The sequence below is a fragment of the Temnothorax curvispinosus genome, unplaced genomic scaffold, assembly GCF_003070985.1.
Source record: "Temnothorax curvispinosus isolate PA1 unplaced genomic scaffold, ASM307098v1 QBEX01013138.1, whole genome shotgun sequence".
Classification (NCBI taxonomy): Eukaryota; Metazoa; Arthropoda; class Insecta; order Hymenoptera; family Formicidae; genus Temnothorax; species Temnothorax curvispinosus.
Genome location: NW_020222918.1, coordinates 201,904 through 225,820, shown reverse-complemented (window position 1 = coordinate 225,820; position 23,917 = coordinate 201,904). Strand labels below are relative to the sequence as shown.

Genomic DNA, 23,917 nt, shown 5'->3' with positions numbered 1-23,917 from the left:
AAGAAGCAGCTGTGCGTGATATTCGAACGAAAAGTATAGTCGACTTCGTCAATAAATATCAAACATTTTCCAATATGACCCGCACGGTCGGTGGCAAGGAAACGATATCGGGAAGGATAACAGCAAATCGAAGTAATTCCGAGTTGCCTGTTCGGGCGAGTGAGAAAATGTTATCGCCGACCATTGTCGTTATCATTATTTTCGCTATTCTATGATTGGATTTCGTTATGCAAGAAGAAACCACACCGATATTCTTAAGGGAGCGACTAAGATGCTATTGAAGAAATTGAACGTAAAAACAATGGTAAAGAAAGTGGCATAAAGTCACATTTTCGCTAAGGAGAAAGATGGGTTTTAAACTTATCGAATCTTGAAACTCTTCTTTTTGCCAGCAAGCGATAAAAATTGCAAACATTCCTACGCGATGTTCTAATAAATTCTTTTCTTTCTGCTAAAGCAAAATATTTTATCAGCACGAATAAATCTATCTTTCGTGATGATTATACGCGTGATAATTATGACTGTTGAGACTCGTAAGAGGATAATTATATCCGACGCAATCTGACGCGTCGCGCGTGCTCACGTCTTCATTAACGAGCAATTTCGTAATACTGTGCTTCGTTAATATTCGGCTGCTCGCGTATTTTTTAAGGCATAAGGCATAATAGTCCGTGTTCACGCCAAAGAGACGTGCTTTTATGCGGCACGAGCCACTTTTTCCTCTCCCTGCAATCATCGCACAAGCTTAATGGGCCGGATGTTCCTTTCACCATCTCTATCGCGAGCTGACATCGCGATCGTCATAAAAGCGGGAACATATTATGACTTTTTAAAACTGAAACTAATAACATCTGACGGCGTCTAACGAGAGCGTATATAAGTAAAAAAGAAGCTGTTTTAAAGAGCGTACGTTCTTTCCGTTTTAGAAAAATCAATTACGAAATAAAAAAATAAAAGTGATGACACATTGATCGAGGTTGTACAGTTTTTGATAAATACTTTCAAAAATTACTCGGGACACATACTCTTTGTGGCACTTTAGCAACGAACGTTTGTCCATTCAATGGTAGTATTGTGTATGAACGAAGCTTAATTCTTCTCGCGTGAAAGTCGCGACAGGGGCGTGAAAGAGTGCAGCTGTTTGTCGTGTCACGCTAATGTGCGCGGTAGGTAGAATCAGATAAAAACCGGTTAATCCATCTTGTGTCGCGCGCTCGTTTGTTACAAGCGTTAAATTACAAGATTTACGACAGAGTCGGGTGCATTGATTACGATAAGTTACTTAAATCGACGATTCAAATTTCTGCTGACTCAGATTCAATCTGAGGTCGACGAGAGCCGCGTAATTATAGAAACAGACCGTTCTATTATATCAGCATTATAATGTCATGCACGAAAGATATTCACGTTTCGCTGATCACATACAAAGATTCGGTCGGTTAAACGCGGATGTAATATGCATTAAGTTGTAACTATACAAATTGAATATTTATCTTAAAATAGACTGAATTTTCTCATAAAATGTTTTGTACAGAATAATCGATATTTCCCCGTTAATATCCTCTTTGACAAATTCGGAATGCATTACAAAACGGAAAATCGATTGAAAGCCATTAATAGTCATAGCTTTTTGATATTTAACGAAATAACTTGAAAATTAAATCTCAAATTAAATTTCTTCGTGTCACGTTCTATATTATTTTAATTAATAATTCCGTATTTAGATTTGATTTTAAATTTATATTTTTAATTTAAAGAAGAAAAAATTTGAATTTTACATTTGTCAAGTAATTTATATGGTTGAAAGAAAATATGATAAAATCTATATAATAATTTAATATAATTCGTGTTTCTTGCAGTTATATATAATTTATCATTACAGATGCAACGTGAGTGCATTTAAATTAGCTTTATCAATAATACCGACGTACTTATATATATGCATGAAACGTAGCTAAATTGCAAATATTAGATAGAATTTTATGCTACGAGCACTCTCGTGGTGTTGCTAATTAGAGTTGATAACGAGTCGCATAAAATAAATGGTGCAAATAGGTTTTCTGAACTTCTTGAATGTTAATGCGAGTAGTATTATGTAAAATGCTTTTAGACGACAGAATTTTAAAAATGGTTCCTTTTTTTATATCGTTTTTTAAGGTTGGCGAATGCGATCCTCCTTACCGTTGATGCGCAGCATTTACATATCTAAATTCGCATAAATTTTCTTTCAAAAGAGAAAGGCAATTACGAAAGATAATTACTCACCTTTGCGAAGTCGATTTTTAGTGTGCAGCAGCCGGAGTATATGTCTGCCCCATGTAGCGTTTCCTTTGCTCTGGTTGCTGATTCCACCGTGTCAAACGTAATAATCAGAACGATCAGTTAAGGATATATAGCATATTTGAAAAATGTAAATTTCAAAATTAATTCGATACAATTAAGTCGATATTTATAAAAAATCCGGCAATAACCAGTTGACAATTAAATTTGGAATCACTTTTCCTTATTTAAAAATGCATCTGTTTAATAAAAATATTATAATATTATTAATTAATAATAATATTATAAATATATTAATAATATATTAATAATAATATTATAAATAAAAAGTCGATCTCGAAAAGATACAACAAAAATATCTTCAGATAAAAATTACTATGCAAATAAAATTAAATAAGTTGTAACGTTTACCAAGTTTTACGAGAAAAACGCGATAAAGTAGAGTTCCGACAAGACGGAAATCTCACAGAGTTCACTGCGGCATTACAATGTTGTTTTCCCGCAAAGTGGCCTTCGCGTATAGTATAAATCCGACATGACGTAACGTTCTAACGAATTTATAGTCACGCGGGACGCGACTTGACTATTATTTGGATCGTAATAGTCCGGAATATCTCCACTAGGCGGAGATTCACCGAAAATACGGCGCACTATTCCCGAGGTAAAGCTCAAGATGCGCGTTAAACATATTCGCGTACGGAATACCCAAAAAAGAGTTCGCGGCGAAAAAATCGGGAGCCTTCCCGTTAGCCCGAATCCCCGTTATAAATCTTCATTACGCCGTAATGGCAGTGCATGTCTTGACAAAGTTTCCCCGGCTCGTGAAAGCGTGTCAGACGGAGAGTTGATCCCGCGAGCTTCGAGTTCGCCAAAGGTGACCCTTGACTCGCGTGTTCAATGCGCCGTTTGCCCTGAAGTTTATCGTGTAAATCAAATTCATGCAAATACACGACAGTTCATTCTTGTAAAATAAATCGTTTCCCGGCGACATTGTTCGGGCACGGTCGGACTCAAAGACGTCACTTGCGCATTTTAGCACCTTTTGTCCAGCTGCTTGTCAAAATTTCAATGACAAATTCTTCAATAAATTTAAATTGCACTATTAATGGAATTTCCAGCGAAACATAAGATACGAAGATATTTGATCGATTTTAAAAATTAAAGAGTTCTCAGTGAACTGTGCCTTAAGGAATAATACTGATCTTGTTAATTCTTTATATATAACAACTGCAACAACTGCAGTCGTAAAATAGTATTACACTTGGCGAACATTAGCGGTACATTTGTAATTTACTGCGAGTACGGTAACGCGAGCGCAACTGAATTTAAAGTGTTAATTTACGTAATTGAGAGTTATACAGTGTCCTTCCGAGAATCGTTAACGAAAATTGACGAAACTGCTGGTTAGCGATTGCCAATGCAATAAAAGCACTACTAGCGAGATGTATTGAAAAGGATATTCAACCATAGCCTGCACGCCATTTTTCTTAAAGATTACGATGCGCTGAACCTGCCCGCTGGGTGCACTGATCGTGTGCAACACTTCCTGCAACAGAAAAGAGGAATGCACTTTAACAGATGCGTGAGAAGATATTTTAGGAGAATATTTTCACACTTTGTTGACTTAGGCGACGGTGCATTGCATCTCAGCGAGTTCTCCGAAAGGAACGTTGGATATTAATCTTTAATTAAATACGAGTTTCTAAATATTAATCTTTAATTAAATCTCCGAGTTCCAAATTAAGAAGAAAAAAATTATACGCAATGCATTATCGATCTAGGTCAATCTAGGAGAATAAATATATGAATAAAATATTTTGTCAATGCGCGTTTTTCTTTGTTTATATGGAATCTCTACTATTTTTACAAAATAAAGAGAAAGTAATATCAGATTCAGAAATATTTTTCAACGCAATTGCATTTACAATTAATTATATTTACGATAGATTTATATAATAGAAAAATATTTTTTCAAAATATTATTTAATAATTCGTCTTTATGATTATTAATAAGGGATTTTTCAATTAGAAAATTCAACTTTTTAAACATATTAAATGACAGTAATAATTTTTTAGCACAAATCATTAATTTTAGCAGCTCGTTCTTTGTAGATAAAAGATGTTTTGTGCTTCGCAGTATACTTTTTCTGCAGTTTTGCAAATTTTTATTATGATGTAATAAATGATGTAATATTTTTCTATAAGATTATATCACGAAGGCAAAACTTTAAGTGAAAATGTAAAACGAATAAGAAGTTTTCACAATCGAATTGTTATTTTTCAAAAGCAATAATTATATTTTCACATATTATTGTTTACATTTTTGCAGATTTATGATATTATATTTGAATATAATATATTATATATTTTATAAATAAAGCATGTATTTTTTTACGTTAATTACATGTGCAACAAGTTATTTTGCTTATCTAATTTTATTCATAGATATGTACTAAATACTTTTATTTAAAAAATTATAATTAAACGTTACATATATGTTGAACTAATTATAATAAATAGTTACATTATGAACGAATAACTATTAAGAGCACATACGAGTTTGTCATTGTGTATCACTATAAATAAAGTCTAATTCTTGAATACCAAACCATTTTTACATGTATTTTTATGAGTATTGTATTTGCACAATGTATTGCATGATGATATTTTTCCCGCAGCAAGATTCAAGGCGTCAATAACCACGTGATCACTTCTCCTAACCTTTCCTTCTCCTCACCAACGTCAATTAGAAAAGGAAGTGCCACTGCAAGCATATCTTCCGTCCTTTACATCTCCGCGAAAGATCTCCAATGGGAATGCGCAGTCTATTATATACGTCTATGCATACGGCCGACATTGATGAAAACCATGCACCTTTTTGCTTCGTTCTAAACACGCGCGCTTTAATTAGTCGCTTCCGAAAATCCCTGATATCTCAACATTGGGGCAATCGCCATATTCTTCTCAGTCTCCGGAAACCTGTCGTTAAGAGAAGCGGCAATAGTTCTGAAGCACCTCCGTATTTCCGTTAACCTATTTCGAGCACATGATCGATGCACATCGTATATCATGCGCTGCAAATCGAACGAAGTTTACATGTTGCGTTCTCCAGGGCATCCCCATCGGCGCAACAACGTGTGCGAAACGCTCGGTACATAAGGTTCGACCGCCCTCACACGACGCTCGCAACAGATCCAGACAGAAAGTTTGCGTGGCGTAGGTAGGTTGAGAACCGAGAGGTCAGGGAGCAACATGAGACAAATGGCAAACTGCATTTGAGCCCATTCACGAGTGTTGTACCCTAATAGACGCATCGACAACACCAAATTTTCTCGGTGAAAAAGTCAGTATTTTACAGCGACTGTTTTCCATTTGGCGCATTTTATTTCGCCTCACCAGACATCATCTCATGCAGCATAACCGGAAAGCTTATTCACTGATATTTCCTTGCTCAATTATAATAAATTCAGATTTAATTATTCAAATTATTCATTGCTGGATCGCGACTGAATTAATTAATTCGATTATTTAAAATTCAAATATATTAGATTTTGTAAAATCTCTGAATCTATTAGAGATATAGATGCTTTTGTTGTATATTTGCTTTATTCTCAAATAATAATCTAATTTTATAACTGATTCTCAATGCGAAACTAAGAGTTACGCGACTCAAGATTTATAATGATCGATTTAGTTAGGATTTACGAATTTGTCAAGCACAGGAGACGAATCACTTCGGAATTAGGGTAACTAGACATTGTAACACGAAGCAGAGTATAGGACAGATTAGAGAGAAAACAGAATTGCAACATGTTCGGCTGATGGCACTGATTTACAATGCAATTAGCACTCTCTAATTTAATCCTTAATCCTTAATCGTGAGATTAGTTCAAATAACGTTTGAAGATTAACACTTTGTTACACGTTAATACAACGTTAACTTTAAATCGTGATTTGTAACAACATTAGACGGTATATATATAATGCTTAATCTACTTGACTAAATTTATTTTTCTTAGCTGATTTTCGAATATACTACAAACTAAATGAATAACTTTAACAAAGAGAAATGTGAATGGAACTCGTATATCATGCCGGTTACGGTAGAGTTGAGCGTCTTTTAGCGATAAGCTGTAATCGTCAAGTCCCGGGGACGCGGTCAAAGAAGGTGTTAAGTATCGCGCAGGGGTGCGGACGGGCCGCGACACATTTTATTGCAAGATGGTCGATAATTGAGAGCGTTTAGCAGCGGGCGCGTGTTTACCTGTCGAGACGCCAGCCGAGGAAATCTCGAATTTGCGCGGCACGAGCGATGACACGACGTGGCTCGCTGCCAAAGTAGCTTCCCTCCGCGCGAGTTCTCCTTGCCGCGCGCGCGGCCCATCTCCCGCGCGGCTAGACGAAAACACGCAACTAGTGGAATCGCATCTAGTGAGTCACGCTGTTTATTCGGGAAAAATGCGGTTCGTCGCGCCGCTTAAATGCAGTCTGAATACGCGAGACGCGCCAATGTATTATCCCGTGCTCGCGATTAGTCATGCTATATCGCAGAGGATATCAAGCCCGCGCGTCGCGACGTCTGAATAAGGCTCGAATGAGATTGTCGGCCTCGCCACGAGTGAGCGCAATCGCCCGCTACAAGGCGCGCAATCATGCCATAATGATTATATAAATTTTACGATATGCCTGAATAATCAGAGTATAACAATTTGTGATCTTTCAATGTCTAATTTATAATTTATCTACTCAATTATAATCCAAACTTATAATAAATTATTTATTTATATATAATTAATATATAAATTTATGTAAAAATAAATTTATATATAAATTATTCGATCGTAACTGAATCAAATAATTCAATTACTTAAAATTCAAATATATTGAATTTTGTCTCGATTATTGTTGCCGCATATAATTCTGCAAAGAAAGATAAATTAGTCCGACTTAAAATCTTTGTATTATAGTCATAAGAATCAAGCTCATCAATCTAGTTCTATATATAAAACGTCACACGTACGCATTTCTGTGCATAATCGGATAAGCCCAAACAGCAGAAGCTGGCGAGCACGAAATATCAAGATCAATAAATAGAAGCGGAAATTCAATTTCCGTCGACTCGAGTTCTCGCGACAGCTGTCCGCAGGTTGAAAAAGAAAACCGTAGGAACGATCGAACGGTCGATGTGATAATTAAATTGTTTCGTAGCTTAATGAAAAAACGGAAGATACGCTGGATTATGTAAAATTGTCACCGTATCCGCGAACGGCCGATAAATTTTTATGCACCGGTCGGCCGCTGTATCCAGCGTGCGTCATGTAATATGTATGATCCGTTGCATTTCAGATTGGCTTATGAATAGAAGCGAGGATTCGCGCACGTCGCCTGCGCCGCCACCGCTATCGCGCCGGTCCGCCGGTTTTTCGAGGACCGCGCGCGCGACCGGCGAACGTACACTCGAACCTAATTGTCCGGGGTGTTGTCCCATCCGGGTCGTCGACCCCTTTTTGTGCCCGTGCGAGATACAATGCCGGTAGGAGAAATCCTTGGAATGGGTCGGCCGCGGTATAAATTCAGGAGCGGACGCTTCTGCGGACGCGACGCACAAAGCGAAGCTCGCGCGCGCGCGCGAAAGAGAGCGATAGCACGTGCCCCCTCGCCCGCTTGAGATCGCGATAAGGAAAGCACGTAATCTCTTTGTTCCGCGAAGATGCATTCGCCCGGACGGAGTGCATTGAGCCGCGTGAAAACGTGATTTACCGAAGCTTATCTGCCGTGTGTTCTCGCGACGGAAAAACGTCAGGCGTGAAGGAGGATCGTTCTAGCACCGTCGGAATAAATATCCAAGGAGGTTAGAAACGATTAAAGGTATATTGTGTATTACGGAATAAAGAGATTCTATAAAAATCGTGACAAAAATCGTAATCCTCGCAAACTGTACAGAAAAAAAAGAAGCGCCAAATAAAGATAAAGACTTTTATACGCAACAATCTATAATCTTAGAAATGAGCAAAGAGAGTGTGGAACGGGCTAAGTAAGAGCCAAGCGCTGTTGACGGTGCACAAAGGTTAATTCCTTTATTTATGATATCAAATTTTTAAAAATAAACGTTCCACACTCTCTTTGATTGTTACCAGAGCCTTTACACGGACTTAGAAATGAGATTATATTGCGTTGAACGAAGAAAACTTGCTTGAATGAAGTTATTTACATAGTTTAACTAAGAAAAAAAAGTTGAAATAAAAAGTTGAAATTCTTATAAGATTGATTGTTGCGTATACGAGTATAAGTTTTGACTTGACACTTTTGTTTTTTCTGGCCAGTTGATATATTATGAAACGGGATATGGATAGCGGATTATATAAATCAAACAGAAACGAAACAAATCAGCCTCGTGTTCGACATGACAGTGGACGTCTTGAAAAAATAATAAAACATACATGTTACTATTTTACAGGAACTTTTCTTAGATCAGCATCTAATAAATGATAAGAATCGACTATAGGGGATAATCCAACTTGCATTTACAAGACAACGAGTACAGACAAGAATTACTCGCTTGGGGGAGTCTATAGACGAGTCCCGCGTTCCCGTTCTCGGGTCGAATGACAATGCAGTTTATTGGTAGGAGAGCTAAGGGGTTTAATCCTCGTTCTTGAGCAGGTCAGGCAGTAATAATAGATTTGCTTCGTCGGAGGGCATCAATCAGCGTGCGCGCGCACGGGGGTGGAGGAGCGTGCCGTACCGTCTTATTTAATTCATCGGCATTCCCATGTATCTCCGGGCGTGTTAATACGACTAATCTCCGCCTTCGTTTATAAAACACAATCAGCTTGGAAAAGCAGACCGGTGATTTATAACGACATTTCTCCAGCGGGGAGATATTTCCCCGCGAGCCGCTCTCTTTCCAGGTTGTTGATAAATATTCTACGTCGGCTCTCTTTCGCCTCCTCGATGCCAGATGGTTCCAGGCATAATGCTCGCTTTGTAACCGGGAACGAAAGCCACCGCAAAGACCGACGACACACCAACCGCGAAAGACAGAAACGCCGCGGCGATGTCGCGTATTAATTAGACGAGGAGAGAAAACAAATGTGCACGGTGGGACGGAGCATTCATTAATGCATCGTAAACGTCGTAGATGACGAAGTGAAGCGCCGGGTTTGAAAGTAGCCGTAAATTTCAAAGGTTGCAAGTTGACAAGAGCGCGTTATGAAAAAAATAAGTAACGATAAATTTGTTAAAAGCTCGACGGTAAATCAAAGCGCGAACAGGCCGCGATCGTAAACATTTCATCCTCATCTTTAAAATACAGAATTTCTGCGTTCTACGCTGCAAGGTCACGACTATGCAAGAAAAGACAGCAAACTTGTGTAAATTTTCATGGAAAAAGCCACATTTCTCTCGCGCCCGCATTGCCAGTGACAATTTTCGTGAAAAATCATCCTTCTCTTCGGGGAATCGAAGAGAATGTCGTCCATTCGAGGGATTTTCAACGCGAAAAAACCAAGGATAAGGTTTTCCGCGTCGAAAAATCTGCCGCGCAGCGATCTTTCGGTGCCGCTCGGGGATGAGCGTGGTCGAATTTACGGGCAAGCGCGCGCGCGTCCCGCTTCTAATCCCGCTCCAATCCCATTCGGGCGAAACTGGAAGCGCATAAAAAATTGATGAAGTGTCCGCAATTACGACATCAATTTGGCCGACACGAGAACACGACCGAATACAAAGACAACGCGCCGGGGATGCAGCTGAAAACTGGGGTATTTCCCCCGAGTGCAATGCCGGCGTATCCCGTCGGGGTGCATTCGATATATGCGCGCGTGAGCCTAATAAGCGCTGGCACTTGCGATGACCAACACGGCGGACGAATTAAAGGACGACGAAAACGCGGCGCATAAAAAAATACGTAGGTATATTCGCTTCTTTTTATTCATCGAAAGCTATACGATTAGATGCTAGATGATCAGTCAGAAATGTACATATTCCTTACGATTTTTGTATATACGAAAGATTTATTTCGTATTATTGCAAAAGATTCAATTATTGCTCTCTAATATAGCAATCGAAAGCTCTCGAATTATTGCGGCTGTTATGCGTTCCTAAACTCTGATGTACATAGTAAACTTGACTCTCAATTCGTGATTTCAATCTTAACACACTCTCGTCCCTAATCTCTCTAAACTTGAAATTCTCAACTCGCGAACTTTCACGTAGTAACCTACATCCTGTAGATCTAAACTGTGAATTTCCAAGTTATAATTTATATATAATTATTCCGCATGAATATTAATGATAAATAAACCTATCATCAGCTGTTACGGTCTGCAACCTGAAACCGGCTTATCAACGAATTTATAATTTCCGCTGAAGATAAGACCGCAAAAATATTTTATTCTTTTTGTATTATTGGTTTTATCACCGTGCGATGGTTTACATGACATTAATGTGTTTTATTATTATTAATATACCGAGTTGCTTGTATAAAAATATTGGAAGTTTCCCATGTAATTATTAAATGTTTATCATTCAATCAAAAACGAAATGTAAAACAGCTGTAACGTTATATTTTATTAAAATAGTTAAGCACGTATCTTAATGTCTACGTCGATATACGATTCAATTTTAATACGCAGTGCTTATCGACACGGAGCAGTTCGTAAAAAGTTAATGAAGCATTCATAAACGTACACACGTATTGATTTTCCGGTTACGCTATCAATCATGACTCACGAACATCAAAATACAATTAGAATTATTTTTTGGCGCAATATAGCGCACGTCTCTAGAACAAGAGTGTTTATACTTATTTCTATTTGAAGGACCGAAATTAAATTTAATTCGTCCACTCGAGGTAATCTTATTTTTCAGGCAGTTGAAGCTGTCGAAAATCTAATTTCCGGCGGATCTTCTCGGGGAGTCTAAGCGAGATCGGTACTGGGAAACTCGCGGTGCAGCCAGACACTAATTGAACAACACCGATGTAAGCCGCGGGGATACGAGGGTGTACGAAACGCGAATGCCAGAAACCCGGCAATAGCCGACGAAAGAAGTTCTCAATTTTGCTGCCAATTTCTCGAGGGAAATACGTCGAGCCGCGCGTCGGATGATACGGACATCGCCTCGTGAGAACGATCCTGGAAACGCGTGATGTTTCACACGCATTGCTCTTCATTTGTCGTATCGCGGGCCGCGGCGCGGAACGCGTCGCACTCGAGAGAGGATATAGAGACAAAAGTGTCGGTTACGAGGGCAAGACAAATGAGTGCCGTGTGAGATGACGAGGGAGAAGTCTCCGCGAAGAGAAGTGGCGGAAAACCCGAGAGACGCCAGCTCATTTTTTCGGCCTTACTGAAATCTGGCGTCATAACTGACCTACCGCGCTGTGCGCCTTTTCCTCCCGTTCTCGCCTTTCTTCTACGAATATAAAATGTCACGCGACCCGGCCAGGACGGGAAAACTATGGCCTGTGTCATCTCCACACATTTTACAGCTAAATGTGACAGTTTCGCGTAACATATTTCGACTATGTATAAAATTTTAAGCCTTAAAAAATATTGTGTTTATGATTTTCAGAAAATTGATGGTGGGAAATGTAATAAAAGTGAATTATTTAGAAATTATAAGAATAGGTATAAGAATGATATAAAAATAGATTTATGAACGCAAGATGTTTTAATTAAAGCACACGATGGTTATACGGAAAGTAATATGTAAAAATAAAAGTATTATATTTATAAGATAATAATGTTGAGTTACAAAAATACATCTCATGTTAAAAAAATATCCTCGATCTATTTCTTGTCATAAATTTTTTTAAATTAATTAATTTGATTAGAAATCCAAAATAAATGTTTATTCGTCATAGATATTTGTTATTTCACACCTTTCGTATAACTCACCATAGTTGTCGCGTCACTTTATCCAAAGCAAGTAAAAACGAAAGAAAATTCTAGGCACGCAGACAATACGGGGGTTATGATCTCATTGCATTGTCTGCGCGTGTGCGCTCAATTTCAGTGATCTCTGTTGCTCCCTTAAGAAGGTAAAATTCCACCCTAGTGTTCTATGGAATGCTGTCGACCATAATCATCCGCTTTCCTAACACACAGACATACACACATTCCATAGAGAGACGATTAAGGTCAACCCGCACTCACTACTTTCGGCGGAATCACTGAAGGCTCTCTCGATGGAGCCTGTATTCGGAGCGCATTTCGTCCAGCGGTCATTGTTTCGGTGTTAAAGGCATTACAATGGTGCACGTGAAACAGCGGTTTTAAGTTTACGATCCCCGGATCATTCCAGGAAATTGAGAAGACGGAGGATCACGTTGATGGACGCGCGACACCCGCTTGACGAAAAGTGAAGCGATATTTCTCCGTTCGGAACTTAATCGCGCGTCGTCTTTACGCAATTTGCCAAGTTTCGATATTAAATACTGCGATAATTAAGTCTCAACTACTCAATTCTTCGTTACAGTAACTTACGTTTCGTTAGTTACGCTAATTAGGTAACCCCCACATAAAGTTACTTACGCGAAGTTTAAGCAATAAAATAACACCGTAACTATCTATTCTTCAAATTTTCCCTCGGGATCTTATTCACCTTTTCAATTTCGTTTCGATGAAATTCAACGAGCTTGAAAATTTTCACGCTTGTGACACACAGTGATCTATTACCAGAAAGTATTTGCCCCGCGTAAGAACGTTTTACAAAGATCAAACTTTCAAAATCTGACGTTTCATATCCAACGACCTAATATTTGAAGAAGGAAATAAGGACTTAAGATATCGGCTATTCAAAAATCGAGGGATTTCGATATTAAATCATGCGGCCAGGTTATATAGTTCGTGGAATGAATTTAAATGAAGATTGAACTATTAAGTCTTTTTGTTATCAAAAAAAGATTTGCAAGAGAAATTCTGGTCAGGGATGAATTAAGCCGTTTTGAATATTTAAAGATCCGTTCGGAGAACGATATATCTGGAAATTTTTCATGCAAAATGTGTCAACTAATGCATTAATATATGCTTATTTATCATTTATTACATGACATATTATCATATGTCATAAGACGCGTAGTCATATAAGAGAAGGAAAAAAGCCTGTTGTTCCAGGTGTTGTTTGTTTTTATTTGCTGATAAAATACTACAAACACTACTAAACACAGGTAATTCAAGCACTAATTGCTGTAAAGCAAAAGGAAATTCAGAGAGATTCCAAGTACCTAGAAGGATTTTGCGGGGGTTAAAGACCAACCATATTTGTTAATAATCGTATTTCACAGATATAAAGACCAAAGCCATCTGCTAATTAAGCCATTCCGAGGGAGACATTTTCCAGCGGGCGAGACTGGCCTGCATACGCGAAAAGGTTGTTCCGCGTCGTATCAAGCGGGGAGAGAATACGGAAAACTTTCCAACGAGCGGCACGTGACACGGGTCAGGAAAAAAGTCGAGGAGCCGAGGAGTGACGTAGGTCCGTGCTACAAGGACCCTGCTTCGTATTTCCCTGGAGAGACGGCGGGAGTCTGTTCTTCGGACATTACGTCATTTTGTGCACTTCTAAGGGACTCGCAGAGACGGCGACATACGTTTTTGAAAAAGACCATTTAGCGTATACGATTTGTAGAACGACGCAAACTTAAAAACGCGAGTGGAATTTTTAAAATTTCGAAGAAAAGAGATTTGAAAAATACGTTTCTTATTTCTACAACAATAAATCTATACCTATTGTGGTAATAATAGTAGTTCAGTCAATGAATACTAAAGCAGGAGAAAGCTTGGAAAGCAATAAATGATCCCGCTCTTGATTTTCTCTATTTTCACCGAAGAGGTACCGACTCTAAGTTGGCCGTATGACCTTTCATTGAAATATAACGCGGTACATGTAAGACATCTTGTACACGTTTAACAATGTATACACAAATGAAAATAGATCTTAGGGTCGGTTGTTCCAACCTTTTAGTAAATTAACTAATAGTTAAATCATATGTATGTCTTTGTTTATCCTTTACATTAAACAAAGATAGACATATGATTTAACTATTAGTTAGATTACCAACAGGTTGGAACAACCGGCCCTTAATGAAAAAAATAACATCGCGTCGCTACGGCCAACGCGAGTTTAAAGAGCGTGTAACGAGCAAAAAAAACCGTGTGTGATCGTCATTATCTCTCGGAGGCAACAATGTGCCATCGAGTAACTAACTTCGATGCATCCAACGATAACGCTATGTCATACCCGGAAGAGGAATGCTTATCTGAAGAGCGGTTATGTATTTCGGAGCAACATCGGGTACCCCTTATCGCGAACGGAGGTCGTACAAAAGGTAACCGTCGACCTCGTATCGCTAAATACGAGCTACCCGGTACGATATATCCTATTAAGGTCAGCGCAAGATAAAGCTCCCGCCGCGATTTCAGCGTATCGTTGATTTCCATTCCCGAGTCAATTAAGCTCGGCTTAAATGAAAAGAGATTTAAAATATTCAAAGGCTTCGCGGACAAGCGCGCAATTGTGCATCCCCGGGATAGGCGAAATAGATTCAGCTACGTTCCACTTTGTATCGGAGTTTCTAAACTGGATCCCGCGCGGATCTCCTAATTTAGCGTGTCACGCAAATTAATAGCCTGCTAACGGGATAGCTAATGGCCTGAGAAATTCAAGAAGTTATCGCGGTAACTGCACCGGAAGCCAAACGCTTTGCTGTCCAACAAGCGGTAACTGCAGATAATTACTTCGTCCAGCGTTTCCATTAATTCTTACGATACTAAAAATTCGTAATTAACGAACAGCAAACGTGCCACGTGGGTAGCGCTCGGTCATTCTGAAAGCGATAAATCAACTATTACGCGACCTCTCGCGTATATTATATGCGGCGCGTTCTGGCCGTAAAAACCGGCCTTTGTTAGAAATATGCATTCTAAGTGTTTCAAAAGGGTTCATAAATTATATTTTATTTACTAGCGGACTTTACTGCCGGGTTAAAAGACGCCGGACAGAAAATGTCGTCATAATTATATTTTAGACATGAATATTCTGAAACGTAAAAACCTCACACGACACTAACAAACCATTCCTCTCGTAAGACAATATAACGCACAAGATACTCTATTTCGCCGACCGGCGTGCGTTAGGAACTTCCTTCTTGCAGCGCGGCGTATAGTTAATAATGCAGTATATAGGAAATAGTTAACGAACGGCTGCGTGAAGTTATCTACTCCACGGCGGCGGGTGTTAGGCGAACGAAATTGTTGCTCAACAAGTAGTAAACGAGCTGATCATAATCGCGAGCTGTAAAGCAGGCGGGCCTCCTTCCGCGAAACCCATAAAGCCCATGCATTCTCTCTCAATGCGGCAGATACTTTGCACAGTGGAAACTACAACCCACGATGGTAGATTTAACGACGGTAGCGCGGCGTTGACGGTGGTTGAGCACACGCAGGGCGCACTCTCTCTCCGTTACTCTCCATAGCTTTCTGAAAATCCGGGATTTCATCCTTCTTGATCCTTCGACGTTCTGTTGTAAAGAGCTTATACTTCACCTCGCAGCTATCGATCGGCGGAGTGTCATCGACGTTTGATATCCGACCTATGTTGTTCCGTGTAATCGTAAACTCACTTACTCCGTTCCATATCGCTCGAAGAATATTACGAATTTCGGAAAAGAATTCGTACGGAACGAAATACGGAACGAAACGGAAAAGAATATATCGTAAGTTATGAGGTTTTAATGTGCGAATCTCAGGAGATAATCCTCACAGTTGAAAATTTACATGAAGTTTCTTCACGGGAAGTTAAATAAATCTTTTCTTCTTTGTACTCAAAACAACCGCAGTTTTCGCATCTTGAAATACTTGATTTATCTTTACGAGACAACCAGCGTGTGTTGCGTACCACAAACTGAGAGGGTTATTGTGGCTCTTAATGCTTTACTCTACGAATTGGGTTAAGTAGGATTAAAAACCGAATGAAATGTAGAATTATGCAGAATTTGCAAGATTAAATACCTTTTTCGTATGCTGAAATTAACCGTAGAGTAAATCCAGATTGCGGAATGTTATTATAATATAAACAGTAGCATGAAATACTCTAAATTCATTAAAATTCAAATAGTTGCATAAAAATTACTCATTACTTTTAAATTGCAAATTTAATCTGTGTTGTTAACTTACATAAAATTTGCATAAATTTTTTTCTTATATTTTGAGGCATCTTGAAGTATATATATATTCTTAAAATATTCCGCGAGTGCTTTGTTATAAATTTTCGAGAGAGAGAGAAAGAGAGAGAGAGAAATCTTCAAACTCTTAAGTCTTTCAAAGCACTGGTATCTAAAGGTTATCAAATCTGCAGAGAACGCTTATCTTCAAACTATATTTGAAGTGACTAGAAACTTCGCAGCGATTAACTCCTTCGAAAATTTACAAGAACGTAGATCCATCATGCCTATCTCCGAGTTCATATCGCTTATCGAGAATTCCCGACCACGTCCCGCCATATTGATATATTTCTGAAATATATGATAAAAGTCGCAGCTCTGAAAAGGAACGATATACCCTCCGCGTTTTATGTGTCCGTGTATATATATGTTTATGGGAAGTCGTCGACCGTGCTATTGCAATTACGGATAAGATTAAGGGTCCTTCGACGCTCGTAATGGGCCTGTGATGTCGTTGTCGGAAATAAGAGAACGTATCTACTGTCCTATAATACGGAGTGACGCATGCCACCGATAGCAAAGTGCGAAATCGTGATTATATGGTTTTCGGTTATTACAAGCTTGAGAGAGGTAAGAGCGATAAGAGGGCGAAAAAGAATAACAGTCTACCGAAGGGATCGAAGTCGTAAATTGAGGAGGCAGTTCCGACCCGAAAATATTGAATTGCATGTTGCGTCAGTCACATTTCTTTCTCTCTTTATTTTAAGATAGATGAACAAAGAAGACTTAGGCTCAAAAGTATTTGTTATAATTACTGTATTGTTATTCGCTTTTTAATTTTCTCAATCAAACACGGAAAAAAAAGATTAGCTATTATAGCTAAAATAATCTTAATATATAACTAACATTGTTTGCAACGAGAGTAACATTTTTTGCAGCAAGAAGGTTTTGCTACTATTGCAAACTATAGCTCTCGCTGCAAAAAATATAGCTCTAGCTGTAAAAAATATTGGTTATCCATATTTTACGACTAAATTTAGCTATTTTTTTTCCGTGAAACAAAGATAAGTTTTCTTTTTAAATAAAAAATTCAATAATAATTGTTTATAAATAAAGTAATTAATCAAACTGCCATTAAATAAAAGGCTCAAATAATTCTCAATTTAACAGTTAAAATTGGTTAGTAATAATATATAGTAACATGTATTCAAGTACCTAAACTGAAATAAATTCGCTCATCAAAATTAAGAATATCTCAGGTAACAATAATTTGATTCTAAAATGCTTTTTCTCTCAGTTACTTATTAGACGAAATTACCGTTATTCTAGACAATTAATAAATCTATACGAAATAAAATGCAAGCTATACAATAAATCATTTATCGCAATTAAATTAAAGCGCAAGCAGTAAAATATTTAGCGTGCGTTTATTTCATAATACACTGCATGTGCGGCCTTGTCCGGTTTGATGTTTTTGCGACAAAGCGCCAAGAGCACCGTGTTGTCACTGGCGTAACGAAAGCCGCTGCTCCGTTTGTCGTCGCATTACCCATTGAAAGGCGGTCGCGTCAAGTTTGCTAGGAGACATCAAACGCCATTGTATTTTGCAGTTACTAAGCGATCACTATAGCTCATATTCCGTAAGCGTATCTAACTTTTCGGATCGTCGATAGTATCTCGCGCGATTGATTCACTCGGAATGGAAATCGAAGCGAAATAGAGAATGGGAAATGTAAACCGGTCCAGGGCACTTACGGGCGCGATACTTATCTCCGCTTTTGCATTCGAGGTGTATTCCGCATCGCGCTCTGAGCTTTCGGTTTAAATGCGACTCGCCTGCCGTTCCGTGATCGATAACGCGGAATAATATGCAAATCGCCGGGTGGCGTCTTCCGAGGAACGGGAAGCCGCGTTATATATCAATCGCATGCTGACAATCAATTCGAAATTGAAGAATAGAGAATATTTTACGTGGTTACGTTTATATTTCGCAACGCGGCAAATATTTCGAAGAAATGAGACCGACTGGGCGCGCGCGGCCTTGATGTTTGTTTTAGTAGTGTACCGACGCGCGCACCGTACACAAGGCCACATGTCGCCGTACCGTACTGTCATTTGCGCGACGAGACTTGACTCGAACTGCAATGGCAGAGTAAATCACCGCGCGTGCTCTCACTTTGATCCCTAATCAAAACGTAACTCTTGAACTGCCCGTGTGTCAAGATAGAAAACTTTATCTCGCCTGATAAGTTATTTTGATATGAGATTCACGTAAGGTAAATGTACCAGTGGTCGCACACTTAAGCCACAATTCAGATTGTGATACAAATTTAGCCCATTTAGACGCATGCTTGGTACAAATGACTTGAACCATCTTGAAGCTTAGGGTTTCTAGTTTCTAAAACACATGCAATGTTTATTTTAATATTCAGTCATTTATTATTTATGCCGCGAAAATGATAAAAAGGTCAAATGTACCAGTGTCCGCACAGCCTTTACTCGGTATGTCCCACCCAGTGTCCGCACAATACGATATTTAGGCTGCGGTCCACTTGATGCTACAAATGCTTCGAAGCATTCCTCCTTCAATGAAGAAAGAAGGAGAAGAAAAACGCTTCAAAGCATTTGTGGCGTCAAGTGGACCGCAGCCTTAAACCAAAATATATTCAGCCGTAACATAACCTCTCCATGTAAACAGCAAACAATTTTTCTGATACTGGTTGCACAGATTCAGCATGCACATTAGATTTATTGCAGATATATTATCAACAATGAGTACTTACTTATCAATCGGTTTTCCACACGATATTTTGTTTTCTTTTAATCGAAACACCAGAATTAATTCCGTAGTAACAACTTTGCATCGATCGAGAAACAGCGTGCTACGCGATGTGCGGTTACTGGGACTAGCGAACTCGCAGGGTTGTACCAGTATCCGAACAGCCGTGACGTGCGAGACCGAATAAACAATTTAAAATAAATGGTAATCCGTGCAGAATCATACTTCAAATTTGTTTGTTATTACAATAACGTATTGTAGATCCCTACACAATTTTTAGATTTGCAATATTCTTCACGAAATGCTTAATAAATTGAAAACATTAAAGTCGTGTGCGGCGACTGGGACGTGTGCGGCCACTGGTACGTTTACCTTAACAATGAGGTGTACAAGGTTTTTTGTTATGAATAGTCAAAGAGAGAGAAAAAGAGTTAACGCATTATTTAAAAATAATTTTTTTATTTATATGATAAACGCTTCTGTGAATTTTGTAAAATTGCAAATAAAACCAAATTTATTGCTTTATGCGCGTAAAGACCCCAGGCAAATATTATTTGTAGTGCATTCGTTCATTCTATTTGCCCCGCGAATTAATTACGCGACGTCCATAAAAGCCGCCGATGGATTCGCATAAAACATTCATACTTTCGGCCCGATTGCCGATGCAAGAAGCGGTAATTCTCGCAAAAAAAAGCTGACTGCGCGGAATATTCCTATGTAAATTCGGGAAAACCAGGAATTCACGGAAAGAACGTAATTCGACGAAGGCGCGGCCCTGCGTTTCTTTTCCGTTCCGGAATGCGCTTGAATAAGGCGCGCGGGGTGTAAATTATGAACGTGCGAAAGTATCATCCCGAGAGAGCTTAATTACGCTGTAACTTACGCTGTAGGCTGTAAGTGTCGTTCCTAAGCTCCTAAATCGTATAGCTTGAGGCGCGCTTAAACACGAAGAATGCCTCTTATAATTTGAATTACTGCGTGAGAGTTTTGTGCAATTGAGATATATTCGGATTTGAGTTAATTTAATAAGGGCGAGAGAGAGAGAGAGAGAAAGAGAGAGAGAGAGAAAGAGAGAGAGAGAGAAAGAGAGAGAGAGAGAGAGAGAGAGAGAGAGAGAGAGAGAGAGAGAGAGAGAGAGAGAGAGAGAGAGAGAGAGAGAGAGAGAGAGAGAGAGAGAGAGAGAGGTCCGAGGTTTCCGTTTTATAAATAATATTAGCAGGAATGTTTATGTTATGCACAGACAACGGATGGACGTTTTTCTTATCTTGTTTATAAAACGAGAATCTCTGACTCTTCTCATTAACTCGAACGCCAATATATCTCATTTACATAAAAAATTACCTAGTAACTCGAATTGTAAAAGCTGTTTGGCTAGATTCTTCGACACTCTATGAAGAGAAATTAATTTTTCCCAACTACTAATAGAATTGCAATGGCGGCTCATATATTCCGGTGCACGTTGCATTCGTCCTCAAATTATACATCTGTATTTTTCCGCGAATCTCGCAGCTCTAGCACGCTTTATGAATATTCTGAGGAGCGTGCTTCGCCGCACTTAAACCCGGTTTTATTAAATGATACCGCCAGCAACGTCGAGCGTTTTCACAAAAGCAAAATAAGTGTGTATACGGCTTTCTATCAAAGTCGCAGAAATATTTACGGACTGCATTTACCTCGCTTTTGTATAACAATGAAATCTTCTAGTTTTGTTGCGGCATTACAGCATGAAATATTAAGAGCTTTTCATATTATAAAAAAAAAAACGAAATAATAGCTAATTGTGATAAAATGTCTTCAGATCTCTTCTCTCTTTCTCGAACATATTTTTGTTACTATATTACTAATAGATATAATTGTTTCGTTACGGTAACGTCTATAGTTAATTTATAATCGCGTGAAACATCGCTGAGTTGTGCTGTTGCAAGTAACAATGGTGTACATACTATGATGCGCGCACTCCGCATGTATATCACGCAAGTGTCATAATCATGAGAGTTGCATCGCTAAAGTCTCACTGACGTCATCCAGCTCAAAAGGCTCGATGTTTCGCATCTGCGCGTCCTTTGAGCGACACGCCGTGTGCAAAGTTGCACTTTGAGTTGGGCGCGCGTAGAGTAATATCTAAATGTTCGCACAAAGACACTCAAGTAAGATGCGCGAGGTGTAATAAAGTCATAATGCACGACACACACGGGTGTTCCGCGTAAAACTCGCGGAAACCGTAGATTTTCGCCGACAAGATTTACGCGCGAGCGAGAATGCAGTTTGCCGACAGAATGCATCAAGGAAGAAGTTGCGGGATAAGAAAGGTGAAAGCGCATGAACATTCTCCCGCGGCCGTATCTGCATAAAATTGATACGTCGAACAGGTGGGTGGATGAGATGATAGAAGACCGCGCGTTATCTTCCGCCCGTAATATGTTCCAGAAGCGGAGTATCTATCACGATTCAAAAATTCCTAGAAGCGTCTCGGGAATATTGATGCCTTCAGCCGCGCAAGCTGTTTTCTCTTGTTTTGTTGGTCTTGCATTAAAATTTTATGCTCTCTTTCTCTCTCTCTCTCTCTCTTTCTCTATTTTTCAATCTGCCTCTAATAAAAATACTATAAAAATAAGAATTGAATACGAATATCTTTAGGTCAGTCTATGACGATAGTTATTCCAGTTTCATCGAGACCCTGTATCCGAGATTGAAAACTCGTACGTTTAAATCTCTCTCAGTCAATTTTAACTCAATATTAAAGATTTTGTCCGCGATTTCGAAAATGGATAATTCTGATTTCCGGTTATAAAAATTATCCTCGCTGCACAGAGCCGGCCGGAGCAAAACATTTCAATCACGTCCCTCGGCAATATTTCTTGGTATACTTTATTAGTTTCCGATATTCGATTATCGGATATTTCGAGCGTGAGCACAAATATCAAAAACCCAGTGCTGTTAATCGGCGAAAACTTACCATTCGCGTATGCGATCTCTGACTTTTACCCGAAATGGAAATCCCATTGAATGAAAAATACAGGACCACAAACCGTGGCTTTTATCCCTAGTACATTTGCCAGGCAAACTTCTTGAAACATTCAGATGATTTCGCGACTGGTATACGTGCACGATGAAATTTGAAAAATGCGCTTCAAATACGAAGGGAGCCGTTTGGCGGATGTTTTTTGCACCGTGCGTATTGCCTCGAAACAGTATATTGCAAGCAAAATCATATACGTGTGAAAAAGAAATCCTTCTACGCTCCCTTAACTTTTATATGGAAAATCCTATTTATGAGATTGAAGCAAATTACTGGTACCGTTACGCACGGTAAAACGTAATAACGTACATATATATCTTATCTACAGATAGATCTAACCACAAAATTTATCAAAGAAAGTTCAGAAAGACTCGTGAAACAAACTCGTCAATATCCGATTATTCTTTATGCATAATTCTTTTGTTTGTCGGTCGCAAGAGTTCGTGACGCTAAGCGAAAGATACTTTCTACTTATTTAGTACGCTGTAAATCACCGCGGTAATTCGCACCGGGAGTATAAAATATTCAAGATATGATCATGGCTCACACACGTGCTCGCCGCAAGATAACGGGACATGTTTTTGAACATATAGTTACAGTTTTCTCTTGTTCCCGATTCAAGACGGTATATCAGAAGATGTCTAATAAACTCGACCTTTACCAACATTACTCGCGCCGTGTTATTTCGTCATAAAGCCGGAATAGGGATACTTTCATTCGTTGATGACTCCATTGACGATGGAGAAAACTTAGAAATTGTTATCGTATAAAGAGTCAAAAGAAAAGTTTCGATATACATATATTTGTCGAAAAATAACAGCCTAAACTCGACTATAACTCAATCACAAATAAATGTCAGTCGTTTTATACGTCCACAATAATGATGTATGATGCGAATATCGTTAGTAAAAGTGGAAATGGAGAATTATTGTCATCGCATAAAAAGTTATAAGTTTTATCCTGCGAAGCACATTTTCTTCCTTACATGACAGTAAAATGTGACCATCGTATCGAGATTTTTCTTCTGCAGAAACATAGATAAACTATATGACCTAGCCTTTCACACCGTAAAAACCTATCCCGCTCGTTTATCACGATTTCTAAATACAGTTCGCTGCTTAGATTTGCATACACCGACGCGAAATGTGGGATAGGGGATGCGGGAATGGCTGTATTTACTGCGAGCATAATTAACGGAAAATCCCAGAAATTGCCAGCATCATAAATTATGGTATTTTCTCTTCCTCTCTTTAATATAGAAATGTTATTGCAACTTAAAAATAACGAGATTAAATTAATAATTAATATTATAAAAACTATTATATAAAAAACTTGTGTTATAATCATAAACTAAATGTAATTATATATTATTACAAAAATAATTATTTTTAGCTTATACATTAATTTTGATATTTTCTGAAATGTGACATTTCTGAAATTCGATATTTGTGCGTCTTTTCAGAAGGTCTCCTTTAATTGCGGCAAAATCGGTTTCGCATTATGTCTAATTCGATACTGGAAATGTTAGTCCGCGCGATCCTTTAAAAGTCCGAAAGCGAAACGGCGCGCACCACCTACGCGATCAATCTGCATTTGTCGCGGATCGATATCGCCAAAAGCAGCGTATATATATATGTACGTGATATAGGTATGCGGAGTCAGGCGGTTATGATTA

At 38.7% G+C, this 23,917-nt stretch overlaps 1 protein-coding gene and 1 long non-coding RNA gene across 3 annotated transcripts in view; both read right to left on the bottom strand.

The window, feature by feature from the left end:
- LOC112463387 (heterogeneous nuclear ribonucleoprotein L) overlaps positions 1–23,917 on the bottom strand; it is a 147,539-nt gene that overhangs the window by 81,348 nt on the left and 42,274 nt on the right. For both annotated transcript variants that reach the window (XM_025029794.1, XM_025029795.1), the window contains exons 4-5: positions 3,741–3,826; positions 2,266–2,362 (exon numbers count right to left, since the gene is read on the bottom strand). In XM_025029794.1, coding sequence (XP_024885562.1) covers positions 2,266–2,362; positions 3,741–3,826 — 183 coding nt within the window. The remainder of the gene's footprint in view (positions 1–2,265; positions 2,363–3,740; positions 3,827–23,917) is intronic.
- On the bottom strand, positions 18,710–19,593 carry LOC112463388. The gene is made up of 2 exons (XR_003041769.1): positions 18,923–19,593; positions 18,710–18,842 (listed from the first exon to the last, which is right to left on the bottom strand). It is a non-coding gene; the product is annotated as an uncharacterized LOC112463388 (long non-coding RNA).